This window comes from Phytophthora cinnamomi (assembly GCF_018691715.1).
Source record: "Phytophthora cinnamomi strain GKB4 chromosome Unknown Contig15, whole genome shotgun sequence".
NCBI classification, from domain to species: domain Eukaryota; phylum Oomycota; class Peronosporomycetes; order Peronosporales; family Peronosporaceae; genus Phytophthora; species Phytophthora cinnamomi.
Genome location: NW_027150948.1, coordinates 1332606 through 1347123, shown reverse-complemented (window position 1 = coordinate 1347123; position 14518 = coordinate 1332606). Strand labels below are relative to the sequence as shown.

Here is a 14518-nt window from a genome sequence, read left to right as displayed (position 1 = left end):
ATGTAAAAAAAACGATTCGCACGCCTCTGGATCATGTGCGTTGAACACTGCAACTTAATTTCTGCCCGGTCATCTGCAAAAAAAAGTTATACCTCATCATCAACAGCGTGGGAATTTCATGCCACTGACTGCAATTCAGGCGTCGTAATGGGCGATGGGGAAACTCACCGCACGGGGCTAACCTACGAGAAATGCTCATTTACACTTCAAAATCGGCGTGTGCCCTACTTACAGCTGAACGGCGAATGACGTAGCTTCGCCAGTACCAACGAGGTGCTCCTCATATACCCCCCGAGGGCGAGCTGGGCTGAGCGACTTCGAATGTGCCGTCCGTGCCCACAGGGGCAGTGATAGTCACGCTGAGCTGACTGTCGACAAGCTCCCAAGCAGCCGACAAATCTCCGTGCGGAGTGCTCACCGTCGCGCTGGCGCGGGTCACATTCAGGCCCGTCACCAGCGGATTCACGATCCAGCGGCGGAACCCGAACTCCACCGGACGAATGCCAACAATGTAGTTGGTCAATGCGTAGGTAGGTGCACCGCCCCAAGGATGGCTCAGAGAAGTGAAAAAGTCGATGCCGGGCTCCAGTGACTGCGCGACGTACTCCCAACTAGCACCAGTGCGGTACGACTCGTTCCAGATCATGGCGTCCCAGAGGTTGTCCAGCAACAAGACAGCCTGGTCGGTGTAGCTGTGCTGCAGCAGTGCATCAAGCAAGAACCCGTTCGTGTTCGGCGATATTTCAGTGGTATTGCCTGTGGTGCTCGAGTCAAGGTAGCTAGGGCCTTGACGCAGACCCTCCAGACCTTCCACGCAGCTTGATTTGAGTTTCGCTTGCTACGCCCGACGTGAGAGCAAACGCAATGGCCGAGACGCCGTACACCTCAGGCGTTGACACATCCAAGGCGTAGTTGCTCAGCGTATCATTCCAGAGCAGGTCGTTGATGGCAGTCTTCACGCTGGCAGCAGTGTCGACCCACGCGTTCGCGGACTCCCAGTCACCCACAACGCGGGCCACCCTGGCCATGCCATCGAGGCACTGAACAGCGGCAGCATCTACAGCCATGCCGGCTCCAGCCCCGAGGAAAGCCACCGTTTACGGCGCAAGATCAATAAACCCGTTGCTCCCTTCGCAGCCCACAAGCCACGTCATGGCACGCGTAAACTCTCTTCGACGAAGGCAACGCCGTCGTAGTAGTCCATGTACGATTCCAACCCAATGAGTCCGAGAATCACATGGTCCGGGAAGTAGTAGTTGGCACCGCTCGTGCCAGCGTTGTAAAGGAAGATCTCTGGAGTGGGCATCGGCGATTGATACGAAATGGGGACGAAGCCCGGAAGCTGACCGTAGTCGGCTTGGTACTCGAACAAAAACTCCCACGTGCCAGTGACCTGCTCGGGCTTCGAGTTGGCCACGCCCATGATGCGCGTCGTGTGGTAGAAATTGCCCAGCCAAATGTATCGATCGCGCGTGGCGCCATCCAGGCACGCGCCGTAGGGGTTACTCTGGCCACCAAACTCGGGCAGACCACGCTTTCATCCGTCATCGGGTTCAAGTAGAGCACATCGGACGAATCGGTCAGACTGGTGACAATCACGTTTCGCACGTAGGAAGCCTGGTCCTGCCAACCACCAAAGCCAATCGCACCCTCACCGCGAGACGCCCAACCGTAAAACGAGAGTTGGTCATCCGTGAAGCCCATTTCAGTCAGCACAATGTCGAACACTTGCTCCCCATCGACCGAGAAAAGGATGTTACCGGCCGTCGAATTCACGCGGATCTCAACGGGGTACCATACGTTCTCCTTCACGATGAACGACACGTCGTACTGGCCAAGGATATAGCTCGTCATGCTCGTGGCGTTGGCAAAATCGTAACCCCATGCTAGGGTTGCAGTGTTGGCGGGGAAGAGTGTGGTGTTCATGTTAGCGTACGTCGTAGCGCTGGGGTACTCGGAGGCAAGGTGGATCTGAATTCCATCACGGTTGCCTGTCAGATCGTACGCGATGGTGTAGCCTGCCCCACCGCGGATAATCTGTGACTCGAAGTTGAGCACGTAGTTGGTCAGGTCCCACGTCTTGTAGGAGATACCGGGACGCGTGTCAGGTACAAATGTACAGTTCTCCTCGGACGAGCTCCAGGACGGCAGCTGGCTATTGGCATCCAGGCAAGCAGCGGTGACGGCACGAGCACCCAACTTCCAGATCTCGTCGTACTTGGCATTCGAGCTCGAGAATTTGCCAGGCAGAGTAGTGAAGTCGTCGATTACCTCGATTGACGCCTGCAAACCGACTGACTGCCTCGAAGGTGACAGAGCCGTCAGTGAGCAGACGCAGACGATTGCCAACGTTCACCGGGCTGACTTAGCACGGAGGTGATCGTTGCCCGACATTGCTTTCCATAAAGCGGTGGGTCCCAACGCGACGCGAGTTGGCGATGGACGTGGTGAACTGCGAGGGGCCATCCGAGTGGTTGAGTGAGAGCGCTGGAAACTGCTCCGAGTACTTGACTTCGACGTCCACGGTTCCATTGGAGATGGAGGAGACCACGAAGTACGGTAGGCCCGCCGCTTCATAGTCGAAGTCGAGCGTGGCCAGCGGTTCGTCCGATGTCAGCGTGAAGCCACCAGAGTAGGTTTGTCCGTCCATGGACGGAGTGGAGCCCAGCGCGATCTTCTTGGGGGTGAACACGCCGTACTTGTCGAGATTATCGGCGAGGCACACCGCGGCCAGCGCTGGCGCCAGCGCTAGTGCGACACCGACGTTATGCATACCGCTTGGATGCTGTCGAGTACAGGGAGTGTGCGTAGGTCGACAAAATCGAAACTTAGACTTGCTCGGGTGAAAATGAAGCAGCATCGAGTGACGCACAGCACTTTGAGTAACGGGACATAAATCAACTAAGATTGTCCCGGTCTTGCCTGCATAGGACCACTGTTGATGTTGCCACCGTTGAAGTCTGATTGGGATAACGTTGCTGAAGTCACCATGTGCGAGTCATCAAACAAGCACGTGCTGCATGGGCAAGCAAAGCGAGGTACCTCCTTCAACACTGTAAAATCGACCCTGATTCACTGATAAATCGGTCGTTGTCGCTTCATCAGGTGGCAAACTTTGATGACTATTAATTCTACATGTCCCGAGGTCTTCGAAGGTCCGCGTGTCTGATACTTTCGCAGCGTTCGCTGACAACGAAGGAATCAACAGGAAATAAGTAGGTGAATTCTGGCAGGAGGCAGGGAACGGAATTTGATTGGGCAAAATTTGGTACTACATGTACTAAAGTGGTTGCTTATCTTACATGAAATCGTATCTTCGTTTCAAGAAATATTGCAGAGGCGGCGTGAACGGGAAGCTAAGTGCTGACCATTGGAGTGCGGAGCCCTGGAAAACATTGCGCGGGCCCTGCTTCCAAAGCCACAAACACCATCAACACCTGACAAAAGAACGACGCGAAGCTCTCGAGATTTCTTGTTACGCAAGCTTTATCTTAGCAGAGATAGTATGACAGCTACTCAACACTATAGTAGTATAGCCATGTCATCACTGTGCAAAAAGCACTCACAAGTTTTCCGTTGCTTATGCCGCCAAAGTAGTTGCACCGCTGGCCTTGCCATACTGGTAAGCTGCCCAGATGATGGTTCCACCGAGCGTTACTCCAAGCAGACTCACAATAGTCTTTTTCATTTTGGACCACTTCTTGGGGTCCTTCTGGGCAACCTCCGCAACCACCTTCGCAAGCTTCTCCGGTTCCTTCTCGGCCATTTGGACCATCTTCGCAACCTGCGCCTTGTTCCCCTTGATCATCCCCGCAAGCTGCGCCTTTTCCCCCTTGTTGAGCCTGGAAATGGCCCCAGCAGTATTCTCTAAAACCTCAGCCCTTTTCAAGTTTCCAGCCTCCTTAAACTTCTCAGCCCTGGCCAGCATCCCCTTCTCCCGCGTCGTCTGAAGGAATTTTGCGGCGATGTCATCGGCCGTGTACAGACCACCTTGAGCGCGAAGGTTGCGCTCTGGTTCAGGAACAGCAGCGCGCTCGGCGCTGGTGACCATGACGAAGGTGGCAATCACGAGAGCGAGAAAAACGGAAAGCCGCATTGTAGTTGTCGTCGCTGTCCCTGTTGTGCTTGTCGTGCGAAGGAAATCCGTAAATGAAGGTGTGCGCTGCTTGCGGACAACCGAGTCAAGAGAGCCGTTACACCAGGAACAGCTATGCGATGTGCAATTTTGGTTCTGCTACTATTTAGACCGGAGAGATAGAGTAGAACCGCAGAACGTTCTATTACTGTACCGGAAATAGTGTAGAACGCTTTGAGACAAGGTCAGCAACACCTTGTTATGAGCGAATGAATTGCTGGGACAATTGCAGGAAGCACAGTACATAGCCAAATACGGTTCGCAGGAAGATGAACCTTGTGATCTGAAACAGATTCATGGTGAGCAGGATGCAGGAAAAACTCAGAATCTCGAGAATACAAATTTCATTCTTTGCCGACCTAAAGCGACGACATTATGGGTGTTTCAAAGAACAGATTTGTACAGAGAGACGTGACACCTTTCGTGTTATGTTCACTATACTTCACAAAAAATACTCAAAAACTGGACCAGTCAATCAAATTAGACAAAATAGAATCACAGAATGGTACCACAAAGTAATCAATCCTTTTTGAAATTTGAACTCTGATTGGCTCATAATATCTGCAAGGTAGCAGTCATTTGTGTCGGTCATATCTTTGTGTCCAAATCTGGAACCATGAATGATATGTTCCGTGCAGTGCTATTTGAGACCGCGTCAAACACAAAACTGTTTACGAACCTAAGTACGAATCGCGATTTAACCGCATGAAAAGAAAGAGCTGTGTCTTTTGCTTCGTTTAAGCTATTGATCGTTATAATATGAAAAAATAATACATGTACAGATTTTTTTTTCTAAACGATGAGTCCGGGTTTTGTACCTTCAAATCTATCCTGGAAGCTTTGAAACCCGCTCAAAATACATGTATGGAGTGGTCACACATGCCTCAGCGAGCTACCATATCACGACATAATGACACAAACACCGACAGATTACGCTCTCAGCACTACAAAAGTTCATCAGCTCCAATACATAGAAGAGATGCGCAACGCCCGACCAAACAACCGGTGCAACGTCACGGCGTGGCAGGGGCAGAGCCCCCCCCCCCCCTCCCTCCCCCCTCCCCCCACCAAAGCCGAAAGCGTGAGGTCAAAACACGAAGCAGGTCTATTTTTTCTCGCGAGCTCAGCGAGCGTTGCCCACATGTAGACTTAGCCTCCTTTCGTATACCACCACCCTTTCTGTTACTCATTGCTGGAGGTCGTGTGCCATTCGGATTTTATTGGTGCTGAACGCTTTTGGTATTTTTTGTGCACTTTCTGGGCGACAAAATGTTGATGATAAAGATGATGATGATGATGATGGTGATGATTATGATGATGATGATGATGCGTTACGTGTTCGCGTAGCCAATGCTACAGATACCACTGATAAACTTTGGCACACGATTAGCAAATACCCCCAAATATGTGATTAAATCATGTTAGGGGGTGCACATTAACATGCACGCATTCACTCGATGACCGGTCCGAGCGAGCACCTCCTGGTAAGAGCGATTACCACGTTGCGCAACAACAAGCGATGGACTGGATTGATGAGATGTGGGGGGAGGTAAGCGCCGATACCATTGCTCTAAAATGCACCAGCTATTTTACACTGTAATATCACATTACTATTGGCTTATCTATACCTCTATGAACTAAAAAGTCGAAGATGCCAAAGTTTCTCAGCGGTATATGTAGTGTACTAACGTAGACCAGATATTTGCTGTCCTGTCTATCAGAACCGTACAATTGAATGCAGTGAGGGATCAACTGGAGTCTACTGTACATGTACCGTATTGAATGTTAAGCTCTGCTACATCACGGAACATAACGTCAAAATCATCGCCCAGGCTAAAGCACTTACAGGCTTGTGGAGACATCCTGCACGAGCACTTCATCCAATTTATCCGCTGGCAGCTCAGGATAGAAGTGGTTGCTAGTCTTCTCAATGTCATTGTAGGCAACAAAATGGTCAAAGACCCTTGTCTTGTGTGACGCGGGGAAGGATGAAACAGTGTGCACCTTCACCTTACGACCTTCGGCGCCTGGCAGACAAGGCCGTCCTTTTGGACGTCGGACGCTGCTTGTGAGCCATCGGATGGTAAAATGAGCTCCGAAACATACGGTTCGAGGCCTGTACATGTATGCTATAACTTAGGGTGCACGAGGTGTAATGGTACTAGCGCTCACGATGGAAAATTGAAGAGTGACATTGAGTTTTAACTGTCGCTAGCATGTTGCTGCACTACCCTGTTGTAGCTACGTCCGCTAAACTATTGACAAAAGCTTATTCTCAACTGTCATTGGTCAAGTTATCAATTGACGTGTACGCCAAATGTACCAATTGATAATTTACGTATGAAGAAATTGACGAATCATGCATAGTTACATGAATCCGTCACACGAGGTCCTTCCCGCGCGGCCTCTGATTGGCTATATCGCTGCTGTATGCTATACCGTCAAAATTCCAACCAGCCAGACAAGGTGCGACGGGCGCACTCTAGCGCCGACAGCAGCAGCCCATTAGCCACCACGCCCCGCCACACGGTGCCGCACGGACGTTGCGCCCGAAGAACTGCTGGCTACCGCCAGCGAAGCTGCTGATCGCGCCGTGCTGACCCTGTGCCGTCGCCCCAGGAGCTGCTGCTTGCGCCGCCACCCGCTTCGCTGAGCCTGCGCCACCGCCCGAGGAGATGCTGGTTGCGCTGTCATCCAAGGTGGTGCTGGTCGCCCCGCGCCGCGCTAAGCCTCCGCCTCCGGCGAAGGAGCTGATGGTAGCCCAAGCCCGTATACGGTGTAGCTCCGCCTGAACCTGTCGTGAGTGTAAGTCTGTGTGCCCACTCTCTGTCTTTTTGATGTGTGCACTACTACTGCTGCTGCTATCGTTGGCGGAGCAGCAGTTCATTTTGCGCTTACCCCGTGACGGTGCCTCTGGGTAGAGGGGCAGCATTTAGTGCGAGCGGTTCGAATCCGGCCATCGTCTTCATTTAACTATGCTTGTATTGTTTAACATTATTGTTTGTGAACTATTGATTTTTGTGCAGGCGAATGAAGGTAAGCGTAGCAGCAGGCGTTTGATCAACTACGGCCCCGTTGGTGACGCGCTCATGGTACTGGATGATTTGAGCATCGAGCTTTCCGTCCTTGTGAAGTTTATACAGCACCTTCAATGCTGTACCGGCTGCGAGCGCTGATGAATCGTTTGCTTTCAAGAAGGTGAGCGCGTTCTCTTGTGCCTGCTGTCCAACGTTGAGCACCTCGCTTTTGAACGCAGACGAGGCTTCGTCGAGTGCGAACCCCATCGGTAAGTACAACATCATGTACCCTACGGCGTATCTAAACTCATACAGAGCGTGAGGCGTATACACGGGGTTCGGCAGTGAACCACTCATACCAGAGTGCGGATAATGATTGCGAGCCTTTCTTCTTCAGGCGCATAGATTTGAAAGGTGGCGCCGGCACCTGCACGCTCAACCCTCCAGCTAATGGCGCTGCGTTTTCACACACGTGTGGTGTTGTTCCAACTGACTGAGAGCGGATGTGCTCTTCCAACACTAACAACCAAAACTCATCCGACCGCCGACCTTTCCGACCATTTGGTGTGACACACAAACACATGTACTAAAATTATTATGCCTACACAAACAATGCATAATCTATGTAGAAACACGTAAAAAGGTAATTAATAAAAACAAATGACTGATTTTCAGGATGCGATGTGGTTCTGCAGCGCGCACGCTGTCATTTCCGAACAGACCGCCAAGGTATATAGATTAATGTGCCGAAATGACCACCCGGGAGGGTGAATTGAGGGGCCGTGTCGATGCGCGGCACGGCTAAGAGGGGCTGTCGCTCACACGAAGAACTGTGCGAAGTTAATCCCCCCTTCTGGCACGCAGACGAGTATCTCTGTGTTGAGGTGTGTTAACCCCTACTAAAGTAGCTCAAAGGAAGAGCTCCCGAAAAGATGGTTGTGGATTCGATTCCCAGCTTTAGTATATTTATGAATGCGTTGAAGAGAGCTAGTGACGCTCTGTGATGTTTGAATTGATAGCGGAAGCGGTTAATTTGATAAATCTAATTCTCTTTCGGTATGAAAACGTTTGTGTTGATCGCTTGTTTGCATGTTGGAGCTAAGCAAGCACCTTGCTGTGCACGCACATCGTGTAGTGGGCCTACTTTGGCTCACTTCTTAAGCTTACACGTTGCGCTACGTATATGAGGAAGCGGTAGTTTAGTTTTAACTAGAATAAAATATACTTGAGTCATCAAGTATAATTTAAACTAAATAAAGACACCGAACTAGTTAGATTAGGGTAAAATGAGAACTGTATTGCTTGTAAATTGATCTTCCTCCTAAATCTGCTAAAACGGTTTATCATCTATGAAAGGGGTTGACAGCGGGAGCCGCCAATAAGCACGTCTCTAATTGGTCGAAATATGCTGCTTTCTACCAATAAGATCTTTGGGTATGTGTGGACCACTCATTGTGGTGGCCCACTTAAACGTAGCCGTTGGTGTGACTTACACCAAGGTGAGGAATTATCTAAACCTTTTAACATATATTTATCTGCTGAAGTCGCAAGTGGCTTGTAGTCAATTCTGCGTGTAACCCCGTTACACCATCCCCCCTTAAGGTTAGACGCGCGGGGTCCCCGCACGTCAATCTCTGAATTGACCATTCGTCAATTCTCCGCCGCGCTCATACAACGATGAGCGCGCCCAAGGAAAAGGACTCAAAGGCGGTGGAGAGTAATATCTCCATCGACCAGTACTACGAGCGCCAGACGGCGAAATATGGTGACGTCATCGACTTCGTCGACGACGACGAAGTCATGGAGAACGAGAAGGACTCGTCCTCTAAGCGCAAAGTCTCAGTGTCGAGCGACTCGCTCGATCCCACGCTGGGAACATCCGCCCGCGTGAGGGGAACGAATGGAACTGAGAGCGATACCCCAATCGCTTCTGCTGGGGCTCTCAGTTCCCCGCGCACTGCTCCTGCAGCTCGTGATTCCAAAGCTTAAAGCTCTCCGCGCGCTGCGGGCGCAGCGCGCGACCCGTGGATGCCGTACGCGTCCGAGATTACGGACCGGTATGGGAACTCGGTACCTCCGAATGAGGTACCGCTGTACGTATGCAGCGCCATCAAAGATGACGCTGTGGCTGCCGAGCTGCACTTTGATGCGGAAACGCATCAAAGGCGCGATTACTACATCGGACTCTTTCATGAGCTCCGATGGTTTCAAAGCAAGAAGACGTCTTCTCGCAGGAAAGTGCCCGAGTGGCAGGCACTTTGTCAAAGTTGGAACGCCTTTGTTGAAAACTTCAACAAGAGGCCGAGTGCTTACCGTGATCGGATTAAGCAAGCGCGTGATCGCTTCGAGACATACTCGAAGCGTGGAAAGCTGGAGCAACTTCATGTTGCTGCTGAGGAGGCAAATGTGCCGTGCGCTGTGCCCGAGGGCTTTCAGTGCACGAAGTGCTTCCCGGGCGCGGTCCCCTTGAGCGACCGCGACTTGAACGGGTACACGTCGTTCCGTGTGCCCGAGAGTCTCAAAGAGCTCCGTGCTAAGTTCTTAGCACGTGAGGGTTCGGGCGCTGGCGATGATCGCAGCGCTCGTATTACTTCTGCTGCACCAGCGCGTACTGCTCCTCGTACGCCCTCACCATTTCCGGAACGTCCTCCAGCAAGACGTTCCGCGGCTCCCATGTATCTCGATGGGGAGGAAATCCTCTCCAACGAATACGAAAACGAGCCCCTTGAGGGTTCGAGTTCGGGATACTATGGTCAACAATCCGCTCAACAATCCAGCGGGTTGAGCCGCGGGCGTCACGGATCGGCGGTGGCGGGGGTGGGAACACGCTCCGGGTATGATCAGCCCCGGGCTGATCAGTATGCGCCTCTCCACGACCGGGTGACCGCCGTGGAGCGTCTGCAGGGCGCTGAGTTCGCCGCCCTGAAACAGGAGCTGGCGAACCAGAAGGCCCAAGTCGCGGCGGTCTCGCAGACCGCCTCGAATATCCAGGTCGAGCTGGGGACCCAGATGAAGGGGTTACTCCAGCGCGCGGACGCGCTGGAGGAGAGGCTGCTCGTCGCCGAGGCCAAGTCCTCCGCTTCTGCCTCGGCTCCTGCCGAGGCTTCGGGTCAGCCGAGCTAGATGGCTCGTGCTGCAGGTATGGCTTCAGCCGTCCGACGTAAAAGGTCGGATGGAGGCGCATGCTAGACGGTATGTCTAGCGTGTATGCGTTGCCGTGCCGTGCCAACACAGTGAACGGCCCGATGAAGCGCGGAGCAAGCTTGCTTGCTCCGAAATCCGAAACTGCATGTCTATGCAGGTTTTGTGTAGCTAACAAAACTAATGAACCAACTTTAAATTCATTTGTGTTGCCTCTGCCCGCATTGTCTGCGTTCAGCTTCTGTTGATCAACAGAAGCTGCTATTGTGTCTTGGACAAACCGAATTACGGCTTGTTTTTTGGTGATGAAACTGATTGCATCCGAGCTGAAGTCATTCAGCTCGCTCTCCGCTAGAGGCCCGGCCTCTGCGTGGTTCTTTGCGGTGTCTGCGCCCTGCGCAGACCCGTGGTCGTTGGCCTTGTTGTTGGGGGAGTCTGCGCCCTGCACAGACTCATGTGGTTTGTCGATTGTTGCAGCTGACACTGTGCAAGTGTCAGCGGTTTTCTGCGGCTGCTGTATTGCAGTCGTAGATCCTCCCCCACTTAAAGTGGGAGCCATCACTCCGAGTAAACTCGGTAGACGTGGATGCCGCATGGCATTCACGTAGAACGGTGTATGCCCGGTCGAGGCATGCACTGAGTTGTTGATGGCAAACTCTGCCATCGATAAGCACTTGCTCCAGTATTGGAACGAGTGAGCGTAGCTCTTCAACATATCGACGAGCACGCGATTCACGCGCTCGGTTTGACCGTCCGTCTGCGGATGATCCGCAGTCGACATGGAAAGCTGGCTCCCAAGAAGTGTAAACACTTCTTGCCACAGGTGCGCTGTGAAGCGCGGGTCTCTGTCCGACACGATGTCGGTCGGCATGCCATGGTGTTTGAACACCATGGCAACGAACAGACGGGTCGTCTGCTTCGCGGTCACTTCTGCTGGCACTTCTGCTGGCACCACAGCAAGATGTACCATCTTGCTGAAGCGGTCGACGAAGACCACAACACCGGTATTCCCTCCGCTGTCCGGGGGAAGACCAAAGATGGAGTCCAATGACATGGACTTCCAACGCTCCGACGGAGTCAGTAGTGATTGTAACGGAGCCTGCGCGAATGGCGCAGGCTTTACGCGTTGGCATACCTCGCAAGCACGGATGTACTTGCGCACCCACTTATACTGGTGGTGCCAGTAGAAGTCGCGCGTGAGAAGGACGTAAGTCTTTTCACGTCCGAGATGTCCCGCAGTCGGGGCATCATGATACTCGTACATGATCCTGAGTCGCAGGTCATGGTCATTTGGCACGACAACGCGATCCGCGTTGTCGTCGACTGCATTGTAAAGCAGTAGTCCGTCGTGCACACGAAAGCGGTGTGCACGCGCTCGAAGGTGCTTGGGCAGCTTCTGACGAGCCTTGTCAGAAGGTGCTGTGCGATGGGCCAGCAAGAGCTTCGCGTCCGCGTCGTGCGCGTACGCGGCCTTCACATCATCCAACAGAGATGATGTGGGTTTGCTCGATCGCATGGCGTCAATGGCATTGACGTCAACAGCTTCTGCATAGTCCGGCCGACGTGATAACGCGTCGGCCACTACATTCAATCTTCCGGGTTTGTATTCGACTCGGAAGTTATACTCCGCAAAGAATGAGAGCCATCTCGCCATTCTTTGTGATTTGTGTGGTGACTTCACTGCAGTGCGCAGTGATGCATGGTCGGTGTAGACCACAAATGGTCTACTCCCAAGCAAATACACTCGGAACTTTGCGAGTGCATACTTCATGGCAAGGAGTTCCTTGTCATGCACCGGATAGTTGCGCTCAGCTGGCTTCAGCTGACGCGATTGGTAGTAGACGACACGATCACGGCCCTCGTGATCGTGCTGCATTAACGCGCATCCGATCGCGAAATCGGATGCGTCACACACTACGTGAAATGGGCGATCTTGGTCAGCCACTGCCAAGATCGGCGCCTCAGTCAAGCCCCGCTTGACTGCATCGAATGCCTTTTGGCAATCGGGTGTCCAATTCCACACAGCTTCCTTCTTAAGAAGCTGTGACAGCGGGCGGATCTTGCCCGCATAGTCCTCCACGTACTTGCACAAGTACGTGGCCAAGCCAAGGAACTGCCTCAGTTCCTTGACACTTGAAGGCGTTGGCCATTCATTGATCACTCTGACCTTTTCCGGGTCACCTTTTCCGGGGCGAACACCATTCTTCCCTACGAGACACCCGAGGACGGGTATCTCGCTCGCCCCGAAGATACACTTCTTCAGGTTCGCGTAGAGCTTATGCTTTCGCATAAGCTTAAATAGCTTCCGGAGATGCACCCTGTGCATCTCTACGTCGGTCTTCCCGTCCACAGCCCGGCTGTGGATGAACACATCATCGAAGTAGCTCGGTGCGAAGTCGCGCACCGAGCGCAACAAGTGCGTCACGCACCTGTTGAAAGTCGCAGGGGCGTTCTTAAGCCCCTGTGGCATTACTAGCCATTCCCAGAGCATGCCGCTTGGCGTGCTCACCACCGTGAGGGGGATGTCGCTCTCACGCATTGGGATCTGATAGAATCCATCTCGCAAGTCAAGAGCACTGTAAACGGTGCTTCCGTTCATCCAATCGATGATAACATATTTTCGTGGTATTGGCGTCTGCGCCGGTGCTGTCGTAGCTTGTTGTATGCATGAACGATGCGCCATCCGCCTTTGGCTTTTTGACACAGAACGTCGGAGCACTGTGCGGGGACTTTGATTCCCGCACTTGTCCTGCTTTGCGACGACTTTCAAAGAAGTCGTCGATCGCTTTTACTTGCTCTCGCGGCAGTGGCCACTGCCGCGTGACGCAGTACTTCGTGCCCAGCACGAGATTGATCTCGTGCTGAATGCCCTTATCCTGCGGAAGCTCCGCAGGAATCTCTTCCGGGAGTACGTCTTTGTACTCCCTCAACAGTTCGTAATAGGGACTCGACTTCAGCGAGTCCCAACCTTGTTCCTCGAAGCGCTCTCGCTTCTTCTTCGCACTGAGAGTGTCTTCACTCTCAGTGGTGTTTCCCATGAAGAGCTGCCTCAGCTCTTCGCTCTCGCTCTCCGTTCTTTCGCTGTCCGAAAGAACGCAGACTTGCTCGATGCGTCCATCGTGCAAGTCGCGCGTGAAGCGCCTCCAGCTCATGGCTGGAAGCGAAGTCAACTCCGACGCCGTCGTCGGAGGACTAGCGAGTTCCATGTCACGATACTGGAATCCAGTATCGGTGCGCGTCAAGACGCTTAGCGTCTTGACATTCGGCGTCACCGCCGCAGTCTGCCCAGCAGACTACTCTTGTTGCGTCTCGGTCCAGGACCGAGACTTGCGCAGCATTTTCCGCTTGCGCCGTCTTCTTGTTGTGCGGAGCCCGGCTCCGCACAGTTGTTCTTCTGGTCCAGGCCCGGCCGTGGACAGTTGTTCGCCGGCGGACCCTGTCCGCGGGCGCGCGGTATCAAGCCCGGCTTGACCGCATTTTCCTTCGTGCAGCCCGGCTGCACGGTAATGTGTCCTTCGCCGGCAGACCCTGTCTGCGGGCGCGCGATATCAAGCCCGGCTTGATCGTATGAGCTTCGTCGTGCAGCCCGGCTGCACGACAGCATGTAATTGCGTCAGTGCGGTACGTTTGCAACCGTCCGCACTGTTTGCAGCGTCAACTCCCGGAGTTGACACGCCTTCGTCACCTCGACGCCATTCATTGGCGGAGCCCCTCATGACCGAGGGTGCGTCGGCTCCCGGAGCCGACGCGTCGTTGTCGACCTGACCGCTTCGGGTCAGGGACTGTCCCTACACGCTTGAACGTGGGTGTTGGTTCCCGGAACCAACACATCTTTTCTTCCGATGTCGGCAGCATTGCCGACGTGGGTCTCACTTGTGCGCGCCCTCGCGCACTTCTTGGCACTCCGGGACAGCAGCATAAAGCGCTGTCTCGACTGAGAGCCGCGCGCACCTGCTGGTGCGCGCGCTGCGGTAACAGGGCCATCGCTCTCTGTTCCGCTGTCGCGTCCGAAGCGCAACGAGCGTGCGCTTCTTCCAGTCTATCACCGGATCATGCCGTGCAAGCCACGGCATGCCCATTACTACGTCGAACTTATCGTCCAGGTCCAGGACGATAAAGTGTTCGACAAACACTCGTTGTTTGTACGAGAAGCGCACGTTCACGACGCGCTTCTCGGTCTTCACGATGGCACCTGTTGCCAGTCGTACCTCCAGAAGAATTCGAG

The 14518-nt window shown here is 53.3% G+C and overlaps 4 protein-coding genes across 4 annotated transcripts; 1 reads left to right on the top strand and 3 right to left on the bottom strand.

The window, feature by feature from the left end:
• Positions 1–280: 280 nt before the first annotated feature.
• Positions 281–1067, bottom strand: IUM83_09654 (Glycoside hydrolase; the record flags this gene model as incomplete). Its single annotated transcript, XM_067934105.1, has 2 exons — positions 281–692; positions 808–1067. 2 exons carry the CDS (start codon positions 1065–1067, stop codon positions 281–283), a joined length of 672 nt encoding a protein of 223 aa, XP_067796849.1.
• An 83-nt stretch (positions 1068–1150) lies between these two features.
• On the bottom strand, positions 1151–2773 carry IUM83_09653 (Glycoside hydrolase; the record flags this gene model as incomplete). Its single annotated transcript, XM_067934104.1, has 3 exons — positions 1151–1507; positions 1600–2298; positions 2393–2773. 3 exons carry the CDS (start codon positions 2771–2773, stop codon positions 1151–1153), a joined length of 1437 nt encoding a protein of 478 aa, XP_067797016.1.
• An 807-nt stretch (positions 2774–3580) lies between these two features.
• On the bottom strand, positions 3581–4051 carry IUM83_09652 (Secreted RxLR effector peptide protein; the record flags this gene model as incomplete). The annotated part of the gene is made up of 1 exon (XM_067934103.1): positions 3581–4051. The coding sequence occupies one exon, from the start codon at positions 4049–4051 to the stop codon at positions 3581–3583; it is 471 nt and encodes a 156-aa protein (XP_067797015.1).
• Positions 4052–6810: 2759 nt separating this feature from the next.
• Positions 6811–7649, top strand: IUM83_09651 (uncharacterized protein; the record flags this gene model as incomplete). The annotated part of the gene is made up of 5 exons (XM_067934102.1): positions 6811–6834; positions 6896–6940; positions 7162–7257; positions 7331–7421; positions 7498–7649. 5 exons carry the CDS (start codon positions 6811–6813, stop codon positions 7647–7649), a joined length of 408 nt encoding a protein of 135 aa, XP_067797014.1.
• Positions 7650–14518: the final 6869 nt, after the last annotated feature.